Source organism: Heloderma suspectum, chromosome 1, assembly GCF_057233095.1.
Source record: "Heloderma suspectum isolate Gila_16-S chromosome 1, 16-S_ref, whole genome shotgun sequence".
NCBI classification, from domain to species: domain Eukaryota; kingdom Metazoa; phylum Chordata; class Lepidosauria; order Squamata; family Helodermatidae; genus Heloderma; species Heloderma suspectum.
Genome location: NC_139458.1, coordinates 440,293,812 through 440,317,674, shown reverse-complemented (window position 1 = coordinate 440,317,674; position 23,863 = coordinate 440,293,812). Strand labels below are relative to the sequence as shown.

The 23,863-nt window shown below is 57.0% G+C and overlaps 1 protein-coding gene across 2 annotated transcripts in view; it reads right to left on the bottom strand.

Annotated features, from left to right (window-relative positions):
* Nucleotides 1–23,863, bottom strand: part of DNMT3A (DNA methyltransferase 3 alpha) — an 83,638-nt gene that overhangs the window by 54,211 nt on the left and 5,564 nt on the right. The window contains exons 2-4 of one of the 2 annotated variants that reach the window (XM_084827907.1): nt 22,891–22,998; nt 8,279–8,537; nt 6–52 (exon numbers count right to left, since the gene is read on the bottom strand). In XM_084827907.1, the coding sequence (XP_084684033.1) occupies nt 6–52; nt 8,279–8,537; nt 22,891–22,998 (414 nt within the window). The remainder of the gene's footprint in view (nt 1–5; nt 53–8,278; nt 8,538–22,890; nt 22,999–23,863) is intronic. The other variant, XM_084827990.1, reaches the window with a different exon arrangement.

The window sequence follows — 23,863 nt, the reverse complement described above, 5'->3', positions numbered from 1 at the left end:
CTTGCCTCCATGTTCAGGGATTCGTAGTGGTTCTCCTCCTTCTCTTCTTTGCCTGAAAACAGAGAGAGCGGGTTGAGTGGTGGGAGCCAAGACGGGACCGGCAGAGCGGTTTGGGCCATGCTGGCTCTTGTGGGGGTAAAGCGAGAGCTCCCACCACCACAGCGCACACGCACGGAAGATGGCAGCCAGCAAGATGCCTCCCCCTCCCCGCAGCAGACTCCTGGCGCTCCCCATCGCTAGGCCCTGGGGCGCCACGTCCGCCTTTTTCCCTTAATGGGTGTCCTGTAGTAAGAAGAGTGTTAGCGATGATGAACAGCCTCTGAATTGCCCCTTGAGTAGCCCCTTTTCATTGCTCAACTGCCAGTTTCTGTTCCGGGGCGGACAGAATAACTGAGTCCCAGGTAAAACGTATAACCCTATTAACAATGAGTAACATTGATACTGATAATACTAGCCTGCTCTCACTTGCAAGAACAGAGACTGACACTGGAACCATGAGAAAAGACCATTCAACGCAACGGAGAGGCTCCCCATCACTCTTCTCCTTGGGCAAAACCTGCACGGCGGGTTCCCCACATTGGAGGCTTGGTCTCTCTCCTCTCTGCATACAGCCATTCTCCCTTTGCCCCAATTCTCTGCTGTGTTGAAGTAGTATTTCAATTTTATCTTTTACATGTACGACCTTGCCCTTTAGGGCAGCTTACAACAATGAAATCAATCAATATATTTAAAAAACAATAACATAAAATGGCGGCATAGCACAGCAAGATGCAAAACAGCAGACAATTAAACCTCCAAATACAGCCAAGCTCAGCTGCCATTTCAAAAGGCAGAGAAGAGAAGCTCCTCGCCTGGCACCAAAAGGTCAGGCGCCGTTGTAGTCAAAGGTCATGAGAGTAGCTGTAGCAGGTGAGACACCCCAGAGGAGAGCACTCCCGAGACAGGGGCTACAACTGAAAAGGCCTCTCTCCAGTTGCCACCCACCTAACTCCATCAGCCCACAAGCAGCTGTGGGAGGACACACACTAGACCCAAACTGGGAAGGGGTACAAAGGGTTAGGTTTGAATTGTGCCCAGAAATGGACGGGCAACCAGAGAAATTGTGCAAAAGGGGCTCAAGATGGTGCCAGAACGGCTTCCCATAAGAACCAGGCTGTGATGGTCTCAACCAGCTGAAGTACTGCAGGAGCCTCCAGGGGCAGCAGGCCGCGCATGACGGGAACATGAAGCTTTAGCATGAAGGCTAAAGCTGAGAACAAGCTGAGGTTAGCGAAGGATGCTAAAAACAACAAAAAAGGCTTTCTTCAGCTACGTGCATAGTAAAAGGCAGAGGAAAGAAATGGTGGTTCAGCTATTAAATCAGGATGGCAAAACGATAACAGATGACAAAGAAAAGGCAGAGGTGCTCAATTCCTACTTTGGCTCAGTCTTCTCCCAAAAGAGGGTCTATGACTCCCCTGGCAAAGGCTGAGTACAAGCTGAAGGGGCAGGATTGCAGCTTGAGATCGATAGGCATATGGTCAAGGAACACCTCATTACTTTGAATGAGTTCAAATCTCCAGGGCCAGATGAGCTGCACCCTAGAGTAATAAAGGAACTGGCAGAAGAACTCTCAGAACCGCTGTCTATTCTCTTTGAGAAATCATGGAGGACGGGGGAAGTGCCAGATGACTGGAGGAGGGCTAATGTTGTCCCCATCTTCAAAAAGGAGGAACCTGGGAACTACAGACCAGTCAGTCTGACATCAAGCCCTGGAAAAATTCTGGAGCAGATGATAAAGCAATCCATCTGGAAGCACCTTGAAAACAATGCCATGATTACTCAAAGCCAACATGGATTTGTCAAAAACAAGTCCTGCCAGATGACTCTGATCTTATTTTTTTATCAAGTAACCTTCCTTGTGGACTGTGGGAATGCTGTAGCCATCATATACCTTGACTTCAGCAGAGCTTTCAACAAAGTGCCCCATGATATCCTGATAAGCAAACTAGCTCAAAGTGGGCTCGATGAAACAACGATCCGGTGGATCCACAGTTGGCTAGAGAACCGGACTCCAAGAGTGCTTCTCAATGGGACCTTCTCCAACTGGGGAGAGGTAACGAGTGGGGTACCGCAGGGCTCAGTCCTGGGCCCAGTGCTCTTCAACATTTTTATGAATGGCTTGGAGGAGGAGGTGCAGGGAATGCTGATCCAATTTGCAGATGACACCAAATTGGGCAGGATAGCTACTACTTCGGAAGACAGAAACAAAATTCAAAGTGATCTGGATAGACTGGAGCACTGGGCAGAAAACAACAGAATGACATTGAATAGGGATATAGGCCAAGTTCTGCACCTAGGAAAAAGAAACCAAATGCACAGTTACAAGATGGGGGATACGTGGCTCAACAACACTACAAGCAAGAAGGATCTTGGAATTGTTGTCCATCACAAGCTGAATATGAGCCAAGAATGTGATATGGCTGCAAAAAAGGCCAATGCTCTTTTGGGCTGCATTCATAGAAGCATAGCTTCCAAATCCCGGGAAGTACTAGTTCCCCTCTACTCAGCACTGGTTAGGCCTGGTTAGGCCTGATCTGGAGTACTGTGTCCAGTTCTGGGCACCACACTTTAAGAAGGATGCAGACAAACTGGAGAGGCTTCAGAGGAGGACAACAAAGATGATCAGGGGACTGGAAACAAAGCCCTATGAAGAGAGACTGAAGGAACTGGGCATGTTTAGCCTTGAGAAGAGAAGACTGAGGGGAGAGATGATAGCGCTCTTCAAGTCCGTGAAAGGTTGTCACAGAGAAGAAGGCCAGGATCTCTTCTTGATCATCCCAGAGTGCAGGACACGGAATCATGGGCTCAAGTTCCAGGAAGCCAGATTCCGGCGGAACATCAGGAAAAACTTCCTGACTGTTAGAGCAATACGACAATGGAACCAATTCCCTAGGGAGGTGGTGGGCTCTCCCACACTGGAGGCCTTCAAGACGAGGCTGGACAGCCATTTGTCACGGATGATCTGACTTGGATTACTGCATTGAGCGGGGGGTTGGACTTGATGGCCTTGTAGGCCCCTTCCAACCCTACTATTCTATGATTCTATGAACCTGGTCTGGGGCTGGCAGGAGCAGGGAGGGCGGGAGGGGCCCAGTCCGCTCTGCCTGTGCTCTCCCCGCCTTCTGTGCCTCCACCTTTGCAACTCCACCCTTGTCCAGGCATCTTGGCCCAACCTGAACTGCCCCACTCCCATTTCCAGACCATCCAGGGAGGGGGAGGTGAGGAGCCCTCAGCCCCCTCCAACCGCCGGGGGTGCCTCCTCCGTTAGGGTTGGGGAGGGGGGAAGGCCCAGCGATGTGGCGGGGGGAGAGGGGCCAGCCCCGCAAGGTAATCGCTGACTTCTCTGTGCTGCCAGACAGGAACGGAAGCGGGGGAGGGGGGCTCTGCTCAGTCCTCTTGTAAGTTGGTTCAGCCTCTTCTGACTTCTTCCTGTGTTATCTTTCCATCTCACTCCCTTGAAGGTTAACGGAGGCACAACTCAGCTCAAAACAGCACCAAACACATTACTAAGAATCATAGAATAGTAGGGTTGGAAGGGGTCTACAAGGCTATCAGTCCAACCCCCTGCTCAATGCAGGAATCCAAGTCAGAGCATCCCTGACAGGTGGCTGTCCAGCCTCGTCTTGAAGGCCTCCAGTGTGGGAGAGCCCACAGCCTCCCTAGGTCATTGGTTCCATTGTCGTAGTGCTCTAACGGTCAGGAAGTTTTTCCTGATATTCAGCCGGAATCTAGCATCCTGTAACTTGAGCCCATTATTCTGCATCCTACACTCTGGGATGATGGAGAAGAGATGCTGGCCTTCCTCTCTGTGACAAGCTTTCAAGGACTTGAAGAGCACTATCCTATCTCCCCTCAGTCTTCTCAAGGCTAAACATGCCCAGTTCTTTCAGTCTCTCTTCATAGGGCTTTGTTTCCAGTCCCCTGATCATCTTTGTTGCCTTCCTCTGAACCCTCTCCAGTTTGTCTGCATCCTTCTTAAAGTGTGGTGCCCAGAACTGGACACAGGGCTCCAGATGAGGCCTAACCAGTGCTGAGTAGAAGGGAACTAGTACTTCCCGGGATTTGGAAGCTATGCTTCTATGAATGCAGCCCAAAAGAGCATTGGCCTTTTTTGCAGCCACATCACATTGTTGGCTTGTATTCACCTTGTGATCAACAACAATTCCAAGATCCTTCTCCCTTGTCGTGTTGTTGAGCCATGTATCCCCCATCTTGTAACTGTGCATTTGGTTTCTTTTTCCTAGGTGCAGAACTTGGCCTATATCCCTATTCAATGTCATTCTGTTGTTTTCTGCCCAGCACTCCAGTCTATCCAGATCACTTTGAATTTGGTTTCTGTCTTCCAAAGTATTAGCTATCCCGCCCAATTTGGTGTCATCTGCAAAGTGGATCAGCATTCCCTGCACCTCCTCCTCCAAGTCTTTCATAAAAATGTTGAAGAGCACTGGGCCCAGGACTGAGCCCTGCGGTACCCCACTCGTTACCTCTCCCCAGTTGGAGAAGGTCCCATTGAGAAGCACTCTTGGAGTCCAATTCTCTAGCCAACTGTGGATCCACCGGATCGTTGTTTCATCGAGCCCACTTTGAGCTAGTTTGCTCATCAGGAGATCCTGGGGCACTTTGTCGAAAGCTTTGCTGAAGTCGAGGTATATGATGTCTACAGCATTCACACAGTCTACAAGGGAGATTACTTGATCAAAAAATGAGATCAGAGTCATCTGGCAGGACTTGTTCTTGACAAATCCATGTTGGCTTCGAGTAATCACAGCATTGTTTTCAAGGTGCTTCCAGATGGATTGTTTTATTTACTTGGGCCTGGTGGGGGCAGGAGAGCAACTTCAGGAGGCTGCGGGGCGGGGTGGGGTGGGGCTTGTCATGGCAGACTCAATGCACAGGCCACCCAAATATGGGTGGAAACGTAGGGGCTGCAGGAGTGTATGGGGGTGTGTGCAGGGAGAGAGGGTGTGCAGACTGAAGTGTGCAATGCCCATCACATGGGCAGCGTGCACACAGCCCTGCGTTGGGCGCAACTGTGAGATTCCACAAACGATGGGAAAAAAGCCCCCGCAGGCGTTTGATGCCCAAGGCAGAAAATCCGGACCAGCGTCTCCTGCTCATTAGCGTGGGCACAATCCACAAGGGCGTTCTTCAGCGCGGGCCCCATGGAACGAATGGGGAAGGGATGGAGGAGCACTCCCATGCCCTGGACCCTGTCTGCCCGGGCCCGCCTGCCCCCCACATCCCTCTTCTGAGGCAGGGCCTCTGCTCCCCTAGCCTGCCCCACTGATGCGGCCACAGGAGTGCCTGGCACGGGCAGCAGCCGGCTCCCCCCCCCCCAGAAAAGCCCACATCATCCAGACCATGAGGGGCAGCAGCACAAAGCTGCGAGGCCCCAGCAGGCTTCAGGAGGGTGGGCAAGAGACCCGAAGCCATTTGGACGGCAGGAGAACGCCCTTCACAGAATTCTGTGGTTATGTGATTCCACACACAACCCCCCCCCCGCCTCCCCTACACCTAAAATATCCAGCCAGACAACTGTCCATCCATCCTCTTTCTGTTTTTTAATGGACGTGGGGCTGCTAGAAGACTGGTAAGTCTTGCTGCCCTTGTCGCTTTCTGGTCCCCCACACTTTGAAATACCCAGAAAGGGTCAACAATTCACACACCACACCAGCCACCATCTTTGCCACAGATGTGGGCCCTGGACCCTCTTTCCCCCCGTGCTTCAGGAGCCTCCTCCCCATCCTGATCCATCTGTTCTTGAACTGGGATGCCTAGGGCGGGCCTCCCGGGACCCCGTACTCCAGGGGGCAAAAGGCAGTTCTGCTCTGCCAGGACAGAGGCTGCTGCCACTCACTCCTCTGCCTGCCTGCCTGCCTGCAGGATCCCTGGGCGCTCAGAATTCCCATCTGGCAAAACCTCAGCCCCTTCCCAAAGGACAGTCCTGGCAAGACAGCAGACCAGAAGACCCCTCCCCTTGCAGGCTTCCCGCCAACAGGAAACCTAAGCTCCCTGGGAACATGGAGCGTGCCATTCTCATTGGCTCCAAAACAGCCGCCCTCTGGATTCCTGGGGCAGGGAGGATTCCTCCGAGCCCCACCCAGAGCGGAGCGGAGTGGGGGGGCGGGGGAGATAAAAACAAGGCAGGAGGGAGAGCACAGCTCCTCTTGGGAAGGCTGGGGAGGGAGCTGGGGGAAGCGGGGCCCTGCTGCTTTCCCCCAGGAGCAGCCTCGGGCTCCAAGCCACAGGCTCCTCTCCATTTCAACCGGGCACAGGGTGGCTCCTTGGGCAGTGCATGTGGGGGGGCCGTAAGGGGTGCAGGCAGATTCAACGCAACCCACCAGGGCTTTCTCCCGCCCACGTCCCACTGCAACGAACACGAAGCAGCCTTAGGCCTGGCCAGAACCTGAGCAAGAGAAGCTCCCGGCGCGCTGCACCAACACCTCCCCCTGTGGCCCCGCCCCCGCCACTAGTTGGTACACGCCAGCTTATTCCGAACCATGTCGTCTTCCTCACCTTCCACGGCAGATATGAAACGAAAGAAATCCACATGGCAGCCTTTGTGAGCCCCAGTGCCGAAAAAGACAGCTAGGTCAAAACCCATCTCTCCCGCCCCACCTTGGCAAGCAGCGGTCTCTTCCAAACACTCTCACCAGGCGCCTCTTCTCTTGGGCCCCTGTGCACGTGGACACGCCCACTCTCAACCTCCCCCCCGCCGGCGTCCCAAATGAAGCACCACCTCTCTGACTGCGCGCACGCTCTCTTGGTCACAAAGTCAGTGTGCGGCATTTAGTCACGGTGCGACAGCAAGCCGGCAGGTCAGTATACCAACATGCCCACCACCCCAACGCCACCGCCGCCATCGTCATGACCGCGCCCCCAGCAACCCCAAACAAAGTGGGGCTTCCTCGCTACAGGAGAAGTACACGGGCAGACCATGGCATTCCTGTTACGCAGGCTGAAAAAATACTGCGCTTTCTCCGTTTGGGGATAACACGGGATAGGCAGGGGGAAATGGTGGGAAAATCACTAGAGGATTACGACACCCTGTTAACAGCCCCACAAACATCCATGAGTGGCCAACCATGCACGTGCGATAAATTACAGATGTGGAGGTGCCCGCACACACATGCACACAGAGGCAACACTGCCAAAGTAGCCATGCTGGCAGGCCAGCCGAACCACAGCCACGCTGGGCTGCCTGCCTTGTGGGCTTCAGAGCTAGCTGCTGCACCGACCACAGCCTGCTCCCCCTCAGGCATGCAACAAGCACAGGCGGACCTGCAGCCTTCCAAATCCCCAGGCACCAGACCCCGCTCCTCCCCAACTTGGGGCTGACCCTTTGGAATGCTCAACATTTTGCCAGGCCTGGGAGCAGTCTGCATTTGGAGGGAGGGACCTGGGCTGTCTTGAGGACAGTGCACAGAACCGCAGCACAGAACCTCAAAGATGGGAGGGGGCTAGAACAGGGTAACAGGGGTTTTGGGGGAGCATCTCTTATCGGCATGTCAAAAGGGGAGTCAATTGGCATCACCTAAGTGACGGCACTTCAAATCGCTGAATCCCAGAAGGACGGGGTCACCACTCCCACCAGTCCAGACCCACAGAGTTCTCTAGACAGTCATCTGTACAGGCAACCACAAACATCTGGCTTCCCAAAGTGAGGCCAAGGGGGCAAAGTAATTGCTTTTCCCTAGAAGACCTCCTACACACTACAGAGCCCAACTGCAGCGTATTAAAGCGTCGCTGGACACACTCTCTGCCGCACCTCTGACCCCTGAGGGCTTCTGCTGACTCCAGCGTGGGACAAGGGTGCTCTCATGCTTGTGATGCGACAGGCGCTGTGGCAGGAGGAACACTGGCGTGGGGCTGCCCCAGGCCCCCCGTGCTCAGTGCTAGGAAGAATGCAGCATGGACGCTTCCACGTTGGCCCCACTGCTCAAAGAAGTGTGAGACGTCTCCAAGCTGTGGGAACTCCTGCTCTCTGCTCTCCTTGCCTTGGCTGCCTGCCACATCACAGCTTCCTCTGCACTGCTCAGAAGGACCTCCACCACCCAAGGGCCCCAACCTAGTGCCCATCATATGTGTTGGACTACAACTCCCAGCATCCCCCAGACACATCTGGAGGATGCCAGGTTGGGGGAGGCTGCCTTACAGGGTTTGAGCCCCCTTGGATCCTCCAGGAGGATGCGGCATGCATGGGCCTGGCCTGACCCCCTCCCGCTCCCAAGCTCACCTTCACTGGCGAGGGGGTCAGGGCTGTCCTTAGGGGTGCAGCGCCCGTTTTCCAGGGCCCGCCCCATCTCCCCATCCAGGAGGCTGCTGGGCTCATTCTCGCCTCGCTGCCGGCCCTTCGTGCTGGTGGTGCTGCTGTTCTCGGGAGCGCCCATCTCCGCCTCCCCGTTGGGCACTTGCTCCATGGGGCTGGTGTTGTGGGCAGGTGGGGGGCACTTGGGTGCTGAGGCTGTGTCTTTGGGGGCTTCACTGCTCTCCACCTGAAAATGAGACAAAGGCAGGGAGGGAGGGAAGGGTGTGTGTGAAAAGCAGTTCCTCAACTCACACCTTCCAGATCTCAGGAGATGCCTTGAAAAAAGGCGTCAACACTTCTGTACACTCCCAGCGAAGCCATCCTGGGCGGACAGCTGCGAAGTGAGGGATGCCTTCGGACAAACTGGGCACTCACAGGGCGAGAGTGCCTGCTTAATGCCTAAGCCACAGTCTTGTGGCAGCTTAATGACTAACCATTCACTGATGGCAGAAACTTTTGTGGACTTCATCTGAGGCACACGATGTCATCCTGAATAGGCCGCTAGATGCAGATATAGACACATACGCACAGGGGTGTCAGGAGAAGGAAACAAATGTTAGCAGTGGGGTGAGAGGGGAGGAAAAGGCAAGAAATACAGATAGTGGTCTGGTTCGCAGGACACAACAGCCCACTTTACCCGCCAGGGATGATGTTTGAATGGTGCCCGTGGCTGGTCAGCTTGCTGCGGCATGTCATGTCATGCCAACCCATGGCTTGTGTTAGGGTTATTTGAGGGTTGCCTAACCCTCAAATCCTGCTGCCTGGGTCTGCACAACATGACAAGCCACAGCAAGCTGGCCAGCTGTGGGCACCGTTCGAAAACAGCGCCCGTGAGCACCTGGCACAGCACAACAGCCGCCACGGGTAAATGAAGCCACAGCGGGCTGCCATGACGTGCAAACAGGCCCCGTGATTATTACGTCAAAGCTTAGATTCACAGTCTTGGATTCAGTCTTGACAGACATCCTGGCACAGGTACGTTAATTAACATCTGTGTGAGTCTTCTGGAGCAAGGAGCATTTGCCTGACATACTGCACTTGAGGTGTGTGAAGGTTTCTCACTGACCAGGATGGGTGCTGATGAGAGATTTCCAGGGAATCTGGTAGAGTCAGCATATGCATTTTTTCTGTCCTTATGGCCCCTGCACAAACAGGTTTATGAAGTTTTACAAAAAACTTCAGCACCTCTAAACGAGGGACCCTAACAAGACATAACAACAGAATGTGCAAAGTACTGTGGGCAGCAGTGGCTGGATACAGAGTCTCTGACTGTCTGAAACAAACAGCTGATCTCAGCCTTTGTTCATGGGCGACATGTGCCCTGCCTGGAGCAGGCCTGACTTCTGGCACGTGGGGGGAGGGGGGCACTGCCCAGGGGTCTTAAGGCAGGGGTGGCGCATCCCTGACTGGACCTCCAACGGCTGCCTCCAGGTGGACGATGCCGGTGAAGCTTTTGGGGAGCTCCATGTTACAAACGTGTCCCTTCGGTCTGGGGCAGGTGATGGACCTTGTATTAGGATGCAGGGATGCGGCAGATTTTAACGCAAAAGCAAAAGACCAGAACATGCACTGGAAGCCCTCCTGGAACACAGGGCTCTGTTGAGAGATGTGGCTGGCTTCACATAAACATTTTGGCAGAAAAGTTGTTGGTTCAACAAAAAAACCCCAAGTCACTTAAATCATGATGATGCGAAACATAAAACCCAGCCACATTTTCAAAACTCAGGATCTTCAGATGCGTGCTGCTGGATCAGGAGAGAAGGCCGAGAAGCCCGCTGCCTTGGAGAAGCTTGCAAGCGAAGCCAGGCGGAGGAGCAGCCATGCCAGCACCGGGCAAGAGGCACGAGACAGCGTCCTCCGTCTGAACAGAGCTGCCTGGACTGCAAGCTGCCCAGAGCCTAAAGTCCCCCCAGAGGTGCCTTGGCCACAAGGGCACTTTTGCTCAGGACCCTCAGACACTCCTGTGACGGTCCCTGGTTGTTCCTTGTCACCCACACCAGACGCTACACTTTCTAAGGCAGCATTTACTGGCCATGCTGGGAAGATAGGAGGGGTAGTCCAACACCTCTGGAGGGTGCCAGGTTGGGGGAGGTAGATGACGACGAGTCCCACATCGCAGGTGCTGAGTGAGGGCAAAAGCAAAGCGATGTGTTGCACGAAGACGCCTCTGACCAGGACCCGCTTTGAGCCTTCTGAGTGGCCGAAGGGTGTTCAGAAAGCGGGAAACATTCCTCCTTGCCCTCTCTCTGCACTGTCCAGTTATAAGGAAGCTCTTTCCTGCACCCTCCCGCCCGGTCCTCTCTTTCCCCTAAGCTGAACAGTCCCAGTTTAAGCCCCTCTCTGAGGAGACAGGGCAGGACAGAGGCCTGGCATCTTTGCAGGAGGGAGAAGCAAGACCGGGGCCATGGCAGCTGAGGGTGGGGAGGGGGTGCTGCACAGGGCAGAGGAAAGGAGAGGCCCCTGCCCTGGGGTCCCTCCTTGGCTGTGCAAGAGCCAGCCAGGCCCAGCACCTGAGTGAGACAGGAAAGAGACGTGTCAACAGGCACCATCCTCAGAGGCGCTTTGACACCTCCTTTCATCAGGAGCCCTTTGCTTCCTGCTCTTCATTTTGCTCCCATTTGAATCTAAGCTTGTGCCCTTATGGGGAAGAAGCCATTTGGCACTACCAAAGCCCCAGGCACCAAATGGGATTCCACACCCATTGTGAAGCAAATGAAGCAAACAGGAAACTGGCAGGGCAATCCCAGGCTAGTCGGAACCGCCCAGCCAGCCACTTGGGCTCTCTGCGTGCAACACACGAACCAACTCTCTCTCGCAGTGCTCGCCACAGCAGCCCTGGGTCACGTCTCCCTGCCATCCTGCAGTGAGGCAGCATGGATTCTCCTCGCACAAGCAGCTGTGTATCAAAGGCCCCTCATCAGATCCAGCTCTTTTCTGGACCCCACTCCCCCTCTTAACACCGACCAAGGATGTCTTTGGTCCAACATTTTCTACACCACCCTTCACCTAATGAGCTAGGTTCCAAGGCAGCATACAAGTACAGCATTATGCACACAATATAATAAATGCACAATAAAACATCAATCCATGACGCCGAGAGGAATCAAAATAAAACTCATCAACCAGCAAAAAAACACCATCAGAATAAACTGTCATCAAGCTTTCAGTGACGGGGCAAATAGAAATGTTTCACCTGGGGCCTAAACAAATGCAATGCTGGCGCCAGTCAAATCGCACCGGGTGCCCAGCAAACAGAACCCTAGCTGTGAACTAGTTAACAAATACTCAGAACCAGCACTCAAGCAAACTGGCCTTGTGGTGAGCCATGAATTCCTTTGAGACTGCAACTAGTTAGCTGCCCTGGCTACCACAGGGCCCAGGGGACCAAGAGCACTGCAAGGAGGTCCAGAACGAAGTTCTGCCCCTTGCCAGAAGGCTACACTCAGAATTCTTCGGAAGAAAAGCCATTCAACTGGGACTGGGGTAGTGTAGAAGAGTGGAGAGCGGCCTGAGCTGAGAAGCCCCAGACCCCAGGTTCAGCCATGACGTTGGTCAATATCCACAGGCAATCGACTGGCACAGCTGTGGTCTCACTTGTGCAACACAGATCATACTGGCCTTCCTTGCAGTGTCGTTTTAAGGATTACTAAGATAACATGTGAGGTCCTGTGAGCCATTCAGAACATGGTATGTAAATGCCGTGTGTGTGTGTGTGTGTGTGTGTGTGTGAGAGAGAGAGAGTGTGTCACTGAGCATGTGTACATAGACACACGCATGCACACAAAACCAGTGCTCCCACTATCAAGAATGAATAATGAAGGACAGGTCCTCTCCCCTAGCCCCAGTAGACAGTCAACCGCTCTGAACAGACCACAGCCGCCATTGCCCCAAGTAACTCTCTTGCTTCCCTCCCCACCCACTCCACCACCTCATCTCTCATTTCCTGATCTCCAGCCCCCAAACCACTTGCTAACTTTCCTTCACGTCAGGGTGCAGGGAGGGGCCGTGGTGGTCTGACCACTTTCTCCTCATCCCAAGGCAGCCTACACAAGGGCTGAGCCCCTCCCTGGGGATGCCAGCAGCCCCAGCCCTGCATGCCAGCAAGCCAGGGGCAGCAAATCCTTTACAGGCCCGCCCCCCGCCTGGCCACATGTGAGCCTCCAAGCAGCCCACAGGGAGCCCAAAATAGCGCCCGCTGCCCACCCACATGGACCTGCACGCACAGGAGTGGCATCCCAGAATGCCAGGCTCTGGGTGCCTGGCCTGACAGCCTCTCCCCTGAGGGGACTCCTGCAGACTGGAGGGCTGCTTTAGCACTCGGTGGCAGGGAGGAGAGCAAGCTGGGCACTCCAAAGGGATGTCTTCGTCTTCATCCCCAATTTTAAATCTCTCCCTTCTGGCTTAGAGCTCCTCCCCTTTTGATTCTCCCCAGGAACTGGCCCTCCTGACGCCTTGTTTCCTGCTTTGGGGAGGAGGAGAGGGGGATAGCCAAGGCAGAATATTCGGGAAAGGGGCAACGAAACTGCAGGTGTCAAGGTGCACGAAGCAGCATGGACAGCAGTGGGTGCCCTCCACAGGGAATCCACGATGTGCCCCTGAAGCCAAGGGCAACCATACACTGGCTAGGGATCTCCCCTCCTCTCCCCCGTCACTACCAGGCAATGAGCAGAAGCACAGCCCAGCAAAGGCAGAGCACATGCACATGCGGGCTGATGGGTGCCACAGGCGGGAAGACAAGGAGCAGGCCGCTGTCAGGGCTCCCAGGACACTTCTGGGCAGCGTGCGGTGCGCCTGACAAGAAGCACTCCGCTTCCAAGCAACCTTGCGGGGAAGGGCCGCCCCATCCCCATTTCACAGGAAGCAGAAGGGGGACAGCTGGCTCCTAGGGCCCAGAGAGCAGCCGTGCTGGTCAGACCAAAGGACACCTGGCCCAGCATTTCCTGCCCCCATGGCCAGCCGCTGGCCACACTTCCAACACCAGCTAGCCTGTATCCACGGCCAAGCGGGGGCTGGAAGCCGGCCTCCGCCCAGCCCCCAGCGGCCTCTGGTGCATGGAGGTGGAAGTACCTGAGGGAGGGAGGGGAGAGAGGGAAGGGAGACAACCCCCCCCAGCCCGTTCATAGAATCATAGAATAGCAGGGCTGGAAGGGGCCTACAAGGCCATCGAGCCCAACCCCCTGCTCAGTGCAGGAATCCAGGTCAGAGCATCCCTGACAGCCTCGTCTTGAACGCCTCCAGCGTGGGAGAGCCCCCCACCTCCCTAGGCCATGGGTTCCATTGTCGTATTGCTCTTACAGTCAGGAAGTTTCTCCTGATGTTCAGCTGGAATCTGGCTTCCTGTCACTTGAGCCCATTACTCCGTGTCCTGCACTCTGGGATGATCGAGAAGAGATCCTGGCCTTCCTCTCTGGGACAACCTTTCATGTCCTTGAAGAGCGGGTGGGTTCAGCGCGACGCTTGCCAGAGGAGCAAGACTCAGGCCGCCATCGGAAGGGAGTGAGAAAGGCGCCCCTGTCCCAGAGCGGGCAGCAAAGTGCCTCATCCAGCCCCCTCCCCTGACAGCTGGCTCCCTTTGCAACCCTCTCCCCAACCCCACGAACATGATGTGAGTCTCACAACTCCTTCCCTGGCTGGCCTCCTTGGGAAGCAGAATGGCGGACTGGACGTGGAGCTCTGTCCAATCCAGCAAGACGACTCTTCAATAAGCTGGGGCCACAGCCATGGAACGGAGGGGAGCTCCCGTCTGGTCCAGGACTGGGAGAGGCGTGGCAGGCCAGGGGAGCCACCCTGCAGCAGCAGAGCCCCTCCTGGCACGCAGAAAGTGCTGCACGCTGAGCAGTGCCGCTGGGCCCCGTCCTGCATGTGGGCCTCCCAGGGGCAGCTGGCTGGGCCATGCAAACAGAATGTTGGACTAGATGGACCTTGGCCTGATCCAGCCCCAGCGCTCTTCTGGTGTTCTTAAGGGTCCAGGTCCCACACCTGACATCAGCATCTCCAGTCTCAGAGGAGCTCAGGCAGCAGCAGGTGATGCAAACCTCCCTCTCCCTCTCTCTGCCCGAGACCCTGCGGGGCTGCGGCCAACCAGGGAAGGCAACACCAGGCTAGACCTGGGAGAAGCTGCTCCGCAGGCCACCACCACCCTCTCCACACAGGGGGACGAGGCACGAAGGGGGAAGCAGCGCGCTGGTGCCACCTTGCCCCGGCTGGCCCCCCAGGTGCTTTGGGATGCCCCAGACGACCAGCCCTGGCTGGCGTGGCCAATGGTCATGGCTGGAGGAGTGGTGCTCCAAAGTGGGCACCAGGCGGGGCGAGGCCGTGTAGTGTCTGCACAAGCCCGCTCCCATGAACGGCGGCCACACCAGAGATGCCCAGATGGGCTGTCGGCCGCACGCAGCTCTGCAGACGCACTCCAGGAGCAAGCCGCCGCGGCGCCACCAGCCTCCCCCACAGCCTGTGCCCAGAGGTGGCCCCTGGCGCTGCACCTCCGGTGCCAGCGGGGCCAACACCATCCTGGCGTGGCTCCCATTCCATCCCACCATGCCTGGACAGAGCGGATGAGCCTGGCAGACAGTGGCCTCAAGCCCCCCATTTGCACCAGCAGTCTTGCTTCTCCCTAACACAATGCGGCTGCAGTATGAAGAACTACACGTCCCATGATGCTTTGAGCCTGCCCCCATGGCAAACACGGGAGGGGGGCTTTCAAAGTTCTGCTGCTGTACCTCACTTGGCCGCAGAACGTCCCTGGCCCCGAGGAAGGCAGCCCCATGGGCTCACAGAGGCCGTCAGGGCCTTACCCTGCAGCAGCCCTGGCGTGCTTCCCCTCCGGGTCCTGGTGCCACCTGCCCACGCCGGCTCCGAGCAATGGAGGTTTCCTGCTCTGCTCTGCAGAGGAACCGGCCCCCCTAGCTGAGGACGTGCTTCCTCCGAAAATGAAACAGAGACACACATGCCCTCGCCACCCGCACAGCCCTGACTCATCCACGATTGCCAGGAGCCTCACGCCAAGTTCTTTATTTAGTTAACAGCCCGCATTTCCACCAAAAATTGCACTCAAGGCGGCTGCCAATAATAAAATACAGCTTAAAAATGAAAATTTATTTGGAACCTAAGTTGCAAAGCCAGTTTATTGTGTGAGCCCCCACAAGCGCTCCTGTGCGTTACTTCACCACTGTTCTCATTTTACAAATGGGGAACTGAGGCTAGCCAGATTACGACCTGTGAATTCAAAGGCAGGCTGGATCTGAACCCGGCTGAAAGGCCACGCACACTTACGCTCTTGCTGCACTGGCCCAGTGGAAGCCTACAAAGAAACCAAGCCACTCCAAGCAAGGACCTCATGGGGGGGGGGAGGGGGGAGGGGAGGGGAGGGCCGCCCCCCACCAAGCGGGGACTGACCCAGCCACACTGGCTCCTCTGCAGCACTCCAGACTCCCCCGTGGGTCCTCACAGGCCGATGCCCTCATGCCCGGCCTGGCAGAGCCGGTGGGAGACAGGGAGGGCTGCAGTTCAGCACACGTGGAGGACGCCAGCCTGGGGAAGCCTACTCGAAGACCAGCCCCTGCCTCACAAGCACAGCGTGGGCACAAGCCCGCACAATGGTGGCACAGCTGCAGCAGCAGAGGGGCCGCTGCGTGCGTCCAAGGAAGCCCCCCGGAGGATGGCATCCCCTGGCCATGCCAAAGACCCACAGGGGGGCACAGAGGTGCTCCCCGCAGAGCCGCGGAGGGAGGCCAGCTCGCCCCTGCACCCTGCCCCAGTTCCAGGGCTCTCTGCCCCACTGGGGCTGTGGGTGTCCCCACCCTTTTGCAGGGGCAGAAGGAAACAGGGCCAGTGGGAACAGGGCAACGGCGGCGGGCCACTGGAGCAGCACAGAGGGGCACCGTGGCAGTGAGCGGATACGGGGAGGACGAGGGGCCGGCTGAGGTTCCCAGGCGGAGGTGGTGACGAGCACTGGGGGGTCACTGCCAGAGCGGACGCACAGGCGGGGCGGAGGGGCGCTGGTGGCACAGCCAAGGCTCTCGAGGACCCTGCCAGTTTCACGCCGGGGGTGGAGGGACAGGGCGTTCTGTGCAGGGCCCGGCCCTGGGGCAGACAAGCGGCACAGGTGAGGCCGATGGGCTGGGCCAGCCATGGGGGCAGGGACTGAGGCCCCCCCTGCTCTCCGTCCTCCACATGCACCCTCGCCCCCACTTGGAAGACTTCTTGCTCTGAATGGTGGCGGCTAAGCTGGCCGAGGCGGGGCTCTGCTTCGGGTGGCCTTCTCACCGCTGGACGGCTGTCGCCCAGCCCAGCCCTCTGCCGAGCGCACGCCAGGCCTGCGCAACGGCGGCAAGCCCAGGAGCCCCGGGCGCCCTCTTTTCTGCCGTCTGCCTGGAACGTCAGCTGCGGCTTGAGGGCCCGCTGGGCTGGGTGTGTCATACATGGGGCCAGCTAAGCGTCCCACTGGCCGTTCACGTGCAGAACCACCCCTGGCGCTGGGCCGCAGGCCGAGGCCAAGCGCTGCAGCCCCTTCTGTGGCCGCCTGGTTCCCCTCTGCCAGCACAGACGGCTCCTATGGGCCCACTCGGCTTGCCTAGAGCAGGAGGATTCAATCCGCGAGGCAAAGGCCTCCCCCCGCTCTGCAGCCTGCGCACTGCCAGCCAAACGCAGCCCCCCCGAGGCCTGCTCCCGCTGCCCGAGAACTGCCGCTTGCAGGCCGCCTGTTTTGGCGTCGCCTTCGCAGAGCTCTCTCGACGGGTTCAGAGAGCCTCCAAACAGGCACCAACTTGTTGTAACCCTTGTAACAACCCTGTAAGGTAGGCCAGGTGGGTACCAAGGCTGAAGGTTCGGGGACGTCAGGGAACTCCAGACAGCCCATTCTCTGCCTGACAGCAGCCCTGGACCAGCGGACAGACCGATGCCCTACACACACTGGGCTGCGGCTTCAGACATTCCCACCCGCGTGAGCGTCGTATCTCCGTCTCGCAGGGACGACGCTGGGTCTGTGGTGCTGAAGCACCCAAGTGCTGCCTTTCGGGGGGCACGATTTCCTGCAAGCTGCAGGCGGGGCGTTCTCCACTCTGCTTTTCCAGATGGTCCTTCTTCTGGCGGCACACCCAGGGCGACGCGCCTAGGTCTCAGGGGCCGGGATGCTGCCTGAGGGCTGGGCAGTGCAGCAGGAGACTGGCCACAGCAAGGGGAGCCAGAGCAAGCAGGACCCCAGCTGCCTGCCGCATATGCGCGACGACGCTGAGGCAAAAGCGACTGCTCCGCCAGCTCAGGAGGGAGGCCTGCAGCCGCAGCGAAATTGGCTGCCGGGCTCTGCATGGTGCTCGCCTGGACAGAGGCAGCCGAGCCAGAGGTAGCCGGCTCTGGAAGCATCCCGTCCAGATTGCTGCCATCCCTCATGCACAGGGCTGCCCTTGAGACAGTTTGGAAACTGCAGTTAGTACAAAACTCAGCTGCCAGGCCACTGACTGGCACAGGGTGTGCGGACCGCACCTCGCCAGCCTTAGGGCAGCAGCAGCCCTGGCTTCCAGACACAATTCAAACGGCTGGTCCTGGCCTTCATAGCTTTCATGGCTTAGGCCCAGGGTGTCACAAGGGCCACTTAGTCATCGGTCCACCTGCCCAGATGCCCCATGTGCTCCCCTCTCCCCAGAGGTTCTTCGTGGCCCTCCCTGCTGTCAGAGGAGAGACGAGTATGAACCCCAGACACGGCCATCTCCTGCCAGAGCTGCTGGTCCAGCCCCAGAGATCCCAGCCAAACCACTAACACTTCCAAGAGCAACCAGTGCCCGCCTCCAGCAGCCTCCCCTTCCCTCCCTCTCGCCCAGCTGAAACAGGTGCCCTTCATCTCCTCCACCAGCAACAAGCGCTCTAAATAGAGTGCCTGGGACCGGAGACAAAATCCACCCCCTGAATCCATAACAATACAGCTGTCCTGGGCCTTGCAATGTTTCCCTTAAAACCCAGCCTCGGGGCTCAGGTAAATGCTTCAAATGGGGGGCGGGGGGGCAAATAGTTGCCTTCGATGGTGCAACTAGCCTAGCTTTCTGTCACTGCATGCGAACTGGTCCAAAAGTCTTGTGGCACCTTAAGGATTAAACAAATTTATTCTTGCATAAGCCTTTGTGGACTGGAACTATCAAAGCTAGTTAATACATGCAGTGTGATAAAAAAAATCCTTTATCTTGACTCAAGCCTCTGGCGATAGAATTAAAGCTGCTGATGTATGCTAACTCAGCTGTCTCTCGCTCTTATCTCCCTCTGAAATTTCTTTGCTCTGCAGTGGCCATGTTAAGGTCAGTGACAGAGTGTCCTCGGAGGCTGAAGTGTTCTCCAACTGGTTTTTGAATATGGCCATTTCTGATGTCAATGTGTGTCCATCAATTTTTTTTCACATAGAGACTGACCTGCTTGCCTGTCTATGTAGAATGCAGAAAGGCAGTGTGGACAGAGGGTGGCCTGTATCACACTGGGAGATGCTTAGCAAGGGCAAAGGAAGAACCCAGCCGCCCCGTGATCTCAAAACATTTGGCAGAGTGGTGCAGGCCCAGCCTTGAATGCCCCTCAAAGCCTCTCCCCGCACAAAGGGGTGGGCTGGGGGCGTCCAGTCTCCTATTTGGTCCCTAAAGCGGAGCCAGCAGAGATGATCCTGTCCCCAGGCAAAAGGGCCACATGTTCTCCTCCCATCGCCCCCTAAATGCCTGGGAATGGCCCACTCTCGCTCCCCCCCACTGTGCTTGTCCAGGCTAAGCACCCTGTTTCTCCGAAGCACCTGCTTTCTAAAAACACCCATGATTCTCACCACTTTCCACAGATTCTTTTCCCGCTTTGCCACGTTCCTCCTCCTCACTGCACTGCCCAGCAATGAGCACGGCGCGTCGGCAGTGTGGTCCCCCCGAAGCACGAAGATGCCCCCACCTCTGGGCTTCTCTCGGCTGCCTTAGGGGCCAGGAATGTGCTTCGTTCAAGGCGAAAGGACGAACACCAGGGAGCTGAATTCTGTGCCCAACATCCATGGCCCTGTGCACAGCCATAACCCACGGCCAGAACGGCCCTCTGCGTTTGACTGTGTTCTGTGGGGCAGGGCGGGCCAATTCTGGACACCCCACAGAGGGAGCTGGGCACACATCACCTGCCCCACACTCGGCCTCCCAGGATCTTTCCACACTGGCCTCCGCAAAGGCAGAAGGCGGCTGGGGACCCAGCCCAGCAGCTGCAGCCATTCCAGCCGGGGCCTCTGGTGGCAGCAGAGGCAGCAGCCTGGCAGCCTCCCAGCTCCCCTCCCTCCCCGTCCCCAGCCTGGCAACAACCTTGCTCTTCTCCCTGCCACGGGCAGAGCGGTCTCCCCGCCTGGCCTGATCCAGCGCCAGGAAGCAGCCAGCAACGCACAGCGGCAGCCCTTCCCCAAGTGCCCAGTCTGGGGCTGGGGGCCAGCTCCCCTCCCTCGCCCAGGCAGTGGTGCCAGAGAGCAGGCTGCAGCTGTGCAAGGCAGCGCTGTGGAGCGGAGTGAAGGAGGCTGCACGGGGCTGCAGCGAGGAGGGCGAGCCATTCCCACAGCCCACGTGGCCAAGCAGCCTGCTGGGAAACAGCCCGGCACTGCTCCCGGCTGGATCAGGGCTCCCAGCACCAGAAGCCAAGCGCCCATGTGGGGCTCTGGACAGGAGGCAGGAAAGGCAAGTGCGACTCCCAACATGGAGATGGGAATGGAAGCCCCCGCAGAGCACAAGAGCACGGAACGCCCAGCGGAGGGGTTCTGCAACACTCAGGAGGGTCCGAGGCCAGGAAGGAATCCTCTCCCATCTCAGGCTCCAGCACTGTTTGCCTTCCCCTGGAGTCACATGTGGTTTGGTTCACTTGCTTGCATCACCTGGAGCCCTTTGCTCTTCTGCAGCCCGGGTGGCAGAAGCTCATGGGGTGGGGGGAGGGGAGACTATATTGGGTGGGCTAAATGATTTGGGGGGGGGAATAGTATGACATTTCCAGTGGGGGTAGCCATTTCTGCAAGCCAGGCATCACCCCAGAACATGTCTTCCTGGCATCCAAATGCACAGTCCTGGGAGCTGCATTTTCTCCAGGGGCCCTGGAAGGCCTCCCACACCACACAAGACCCCTCTTGTCAGTGGATCGCTGCCTATGGTCTACACCAGGGAGTTCTGACTGGGGGCCAACAATCAGGCTGCTCCACGGGCTGGGGGGCATGAATGCAAAAGTGGACACTGGATTCTTGCATTGAGCAGGAGGTTGGACTCGATGGCCTTGGAGGCCCCTTCCAACCCTACTGTTCTAGGATTCTATGACATGGGTGCCACCACGGGCCCCAGGTATGCCTTTCAAGCTCAATGTGCCAACACAAAAAATTAAAATTAAAAACCCCATGAACCACCCAGAGTGCTTTGTCTATTGGGTGGTATAAAAATGTAATAAATAAATAATAAAAAGATAAAAAATATAAAATGAATCAATCAATCGCCGAAACAGCATAAAATATGAAGCACCACAATAAAACTTAAAAGCAGCAGCAAAACCCAAACATACTCCAGTTAAAAGCATGAGCAAACGACACGGTTCTGGCCTGGCACCTACAGCTTCCCGAAGATGAACACTCCATGAGGGTGGGCGAGCTCTTAATGACAGAAACGCCTGAATCGCCCTACCTCAGAAGTCCCCAGGCCGGTTTTCATAGATGGGTGCCACCAGAGAGAAGGCGGCCCTCTCCCCAACAGACGCCCACCTCGCCTCTGCTGGGCCTCTGAAGGGGGTCCCCACGTCTGGGCAGGCTCACAGGGGAGAAAATGGTCCTGACGCAAAAGGAATTATTACAGAGAGAGTACAGAGCAACTCCGCGGCTCACCTTATCCAGGGAGGCAACCACTGAACACAGGCAGAACACACAGGCGCACGTCCACCACAGGCCAGCTCACAGACTGCCCAACTCACAGGCCGCACATCTGCTGCACACCACTTCACAGGGCCAAGATCGTGAACACTTTTAGTAGGAACAGCAGAAGAGTGCAAAGCAGCTCCTCGCACGTCCCCTGGAGGAATTTGTTCAGGAGAGCTTTTGTGTGCCTCGCCAGATGTGGCAGGCGTGTCTGCACACGTGTCCCACCCAGAGATGGATGAAGCCTGAAGGTGTGTGCCTGCAACAGGCGAGGGTGCGTCGGAGAGGGAGGGTGCGTGCGCGCGCGTGGCTCTGTGGCTCCTGTGGATGCGTCAGCGCAGAGCACTTCCCAGCCCGGCATTTGTTCCCCTGCCGCAGCTGCGTTCCTCCTCCAGCCAAGGCTGTGGGGCTATTCTTAGAAGCTGCTGACCTCGGGGTGCTCTCAGAGCTGGAGAGGAGGGGCTGAGCCCAGCCCAGCCCAGCCCCTCTGCTGCGTAACTCAGCCCTCCCACCCGGGGACGAAGGCCGCAACCATCTTCCCCCAAGGGACAGCCTTCTTCACACCCTCTGCAAGGCCACCCTATTGCACCGAGGACTGTGAGGCACCGAGGGAGCCCACAGGACTGTCCAAAACACAGCGACGGCAGCAGCCGGTCCAGAGGGGCTGGTACTGCACAGCAGGCAGATGAGGCCACCAGGCAGCCTCCAAGCAGTGGGCCACGGCCATTCTGGAAAGACCCAGCAGGAAGCAGAGCTCTTGGCTGGGGCAGCGAGACACAGAGAGAAGATCTCGGCAGGAAAGCCGGCACGGGGCGGGGCAGGCGAGCAGATCCGTGCCCTGCACACTGCAGGTGCTCCTCTCCAGAAACTGCCCAGCAAGGAGAGAAATGTCTTAGTTCCACGAGAGAGCACCCCCACCTCCTCTCACCATTTTCTGCTTGCCACAATTTCCACCATCCCAATGAGGATTTGGGGGGAGGGGGGTCCTGCACACCAGCTGACAAGCGTCTGGCCCCCCACAAGTCTGAAGAGGAGTTCTGCAACTAGAATCACTTGCGCAAACTAAGCCGATCAAGCCTAAAGTTTGTTTTGCATGATTTATTCTGATTTCAAGACCGGGTTTTCGAAGTAGGGATTCAGAGCAAGAACAGAGAGAAAAAAAGTGGGGGGAAAGCAGGAGCAGTGGGGTAGCCACCCGCCGCCCCTTTGACGTTCCAACCACAGGAACCTGCTCCTCCACCAGACACTCTCTGTAGCTTCTCAAGCTCTTCTAGCTGGCCATAAGGACTAGCACCTTGTTTTAAAAACACACACACACACACAAACACACACACGAGAAGAAAAGCCTGGAATCCCAAGCTACTGATTTCTGCCTCAAAAGCCAAATGTGTTTTTATTTTGCCTGTACAGTAAGACAATGGGCACAAACAGGCAAGAGCGCTTCTCAAGCCCTTCGATTTCTCTGGCACCCCAGCAGGGCCCTGAAGAGCCAAGGCGGGGCTCCCCAGCAAAATCCCAAGCTGCACAAAGAACCTGGGGGAACCTGACAGGCCGCCTCCGCTCCTGCTTCGGAACCAGAAGATACCACACCAAGGCCACAAAGCTGTCCTCTGCACCCGCACCCTGCCCAAAGGGCTCCTGCCCCACAGCAACACCGCTGGCTCCCACTCACCACTGTCTGCTTGCGTTTCCTGCCAGGCCGCCCAGCTTTCCTCATAGGTATCCCCGGATCCAGCTTCTCCTCCTTGCTTTGATTCTCATCAGGGTCCTCTTCACTCTGCTGTTCAGGGAAAGAGACGGCACCCGTGTCAGCGTGTGGGTTCACGGGAGGCAGCTCAGCAGCACAGAATACATGCGTGCGCACTGACCTCGACACACCGGTTGAGGGGAAAGCCCTCCTCTCGAAGGAGCAAGGGCTCTTCTCAGGAGACAGGCATGCCCACGGAGTCCTCTATGGGCTGGCTGCTGCACAAGGCCTGCGTGGGACCCACCCCGCTGCCTAATCCAGCCTCCTTTTCCCCCAGTGACCAACCAGATGCCCCAGTGGGAAGCCCTCAAGCAGGGCGCGAGGGCAACAGCGCCTGCCTGTTCCCCAGCAACGGGCATGCAGAGGCATGTCATGCCTCTGACAGCGGAGGCAACAGTCATCGCGACTAGCAGCCGCATCCCGCCCTTTCCTCTGCATGCCTCCGCTTCCTTCTCCAACAGCACCCTTGCTCCCATGACACCTTGCATGCAGGCTCAGGGCTGGCGCCTCCCCGCTGCGCCCGTTTCCCTGCTCTATACCACTCGGAGCACCTCCGCCCAATTTCCCGTGGGGCATCCAGACCGGCGGCCCCTGGCACAGCCCATTCACTGGCCTCCCGCGGCCAGCCACGTACGCCTTTGGAGCGCCCTCCCCAGACGTGGCACCCACACGTCTACATTCAGGGACCAGGTAAAAATGGTTTTATTTGCCTGGTCTTTTTAACCCAGGTTTGTTTGCTCCTTTGAGGATGGTTTTATGGGCTGCTGCTGTTTTATTCTCTTGCTCTTCAATCTTTTTTTTTGCTGTATTTTTATTGTATTTTCATGTTCAGTGTCTTTGTGGTTCACTTTCTTTTGGAGTGCCTGCTGTACTTCAATTTGAGGATTCAATTCTTGGT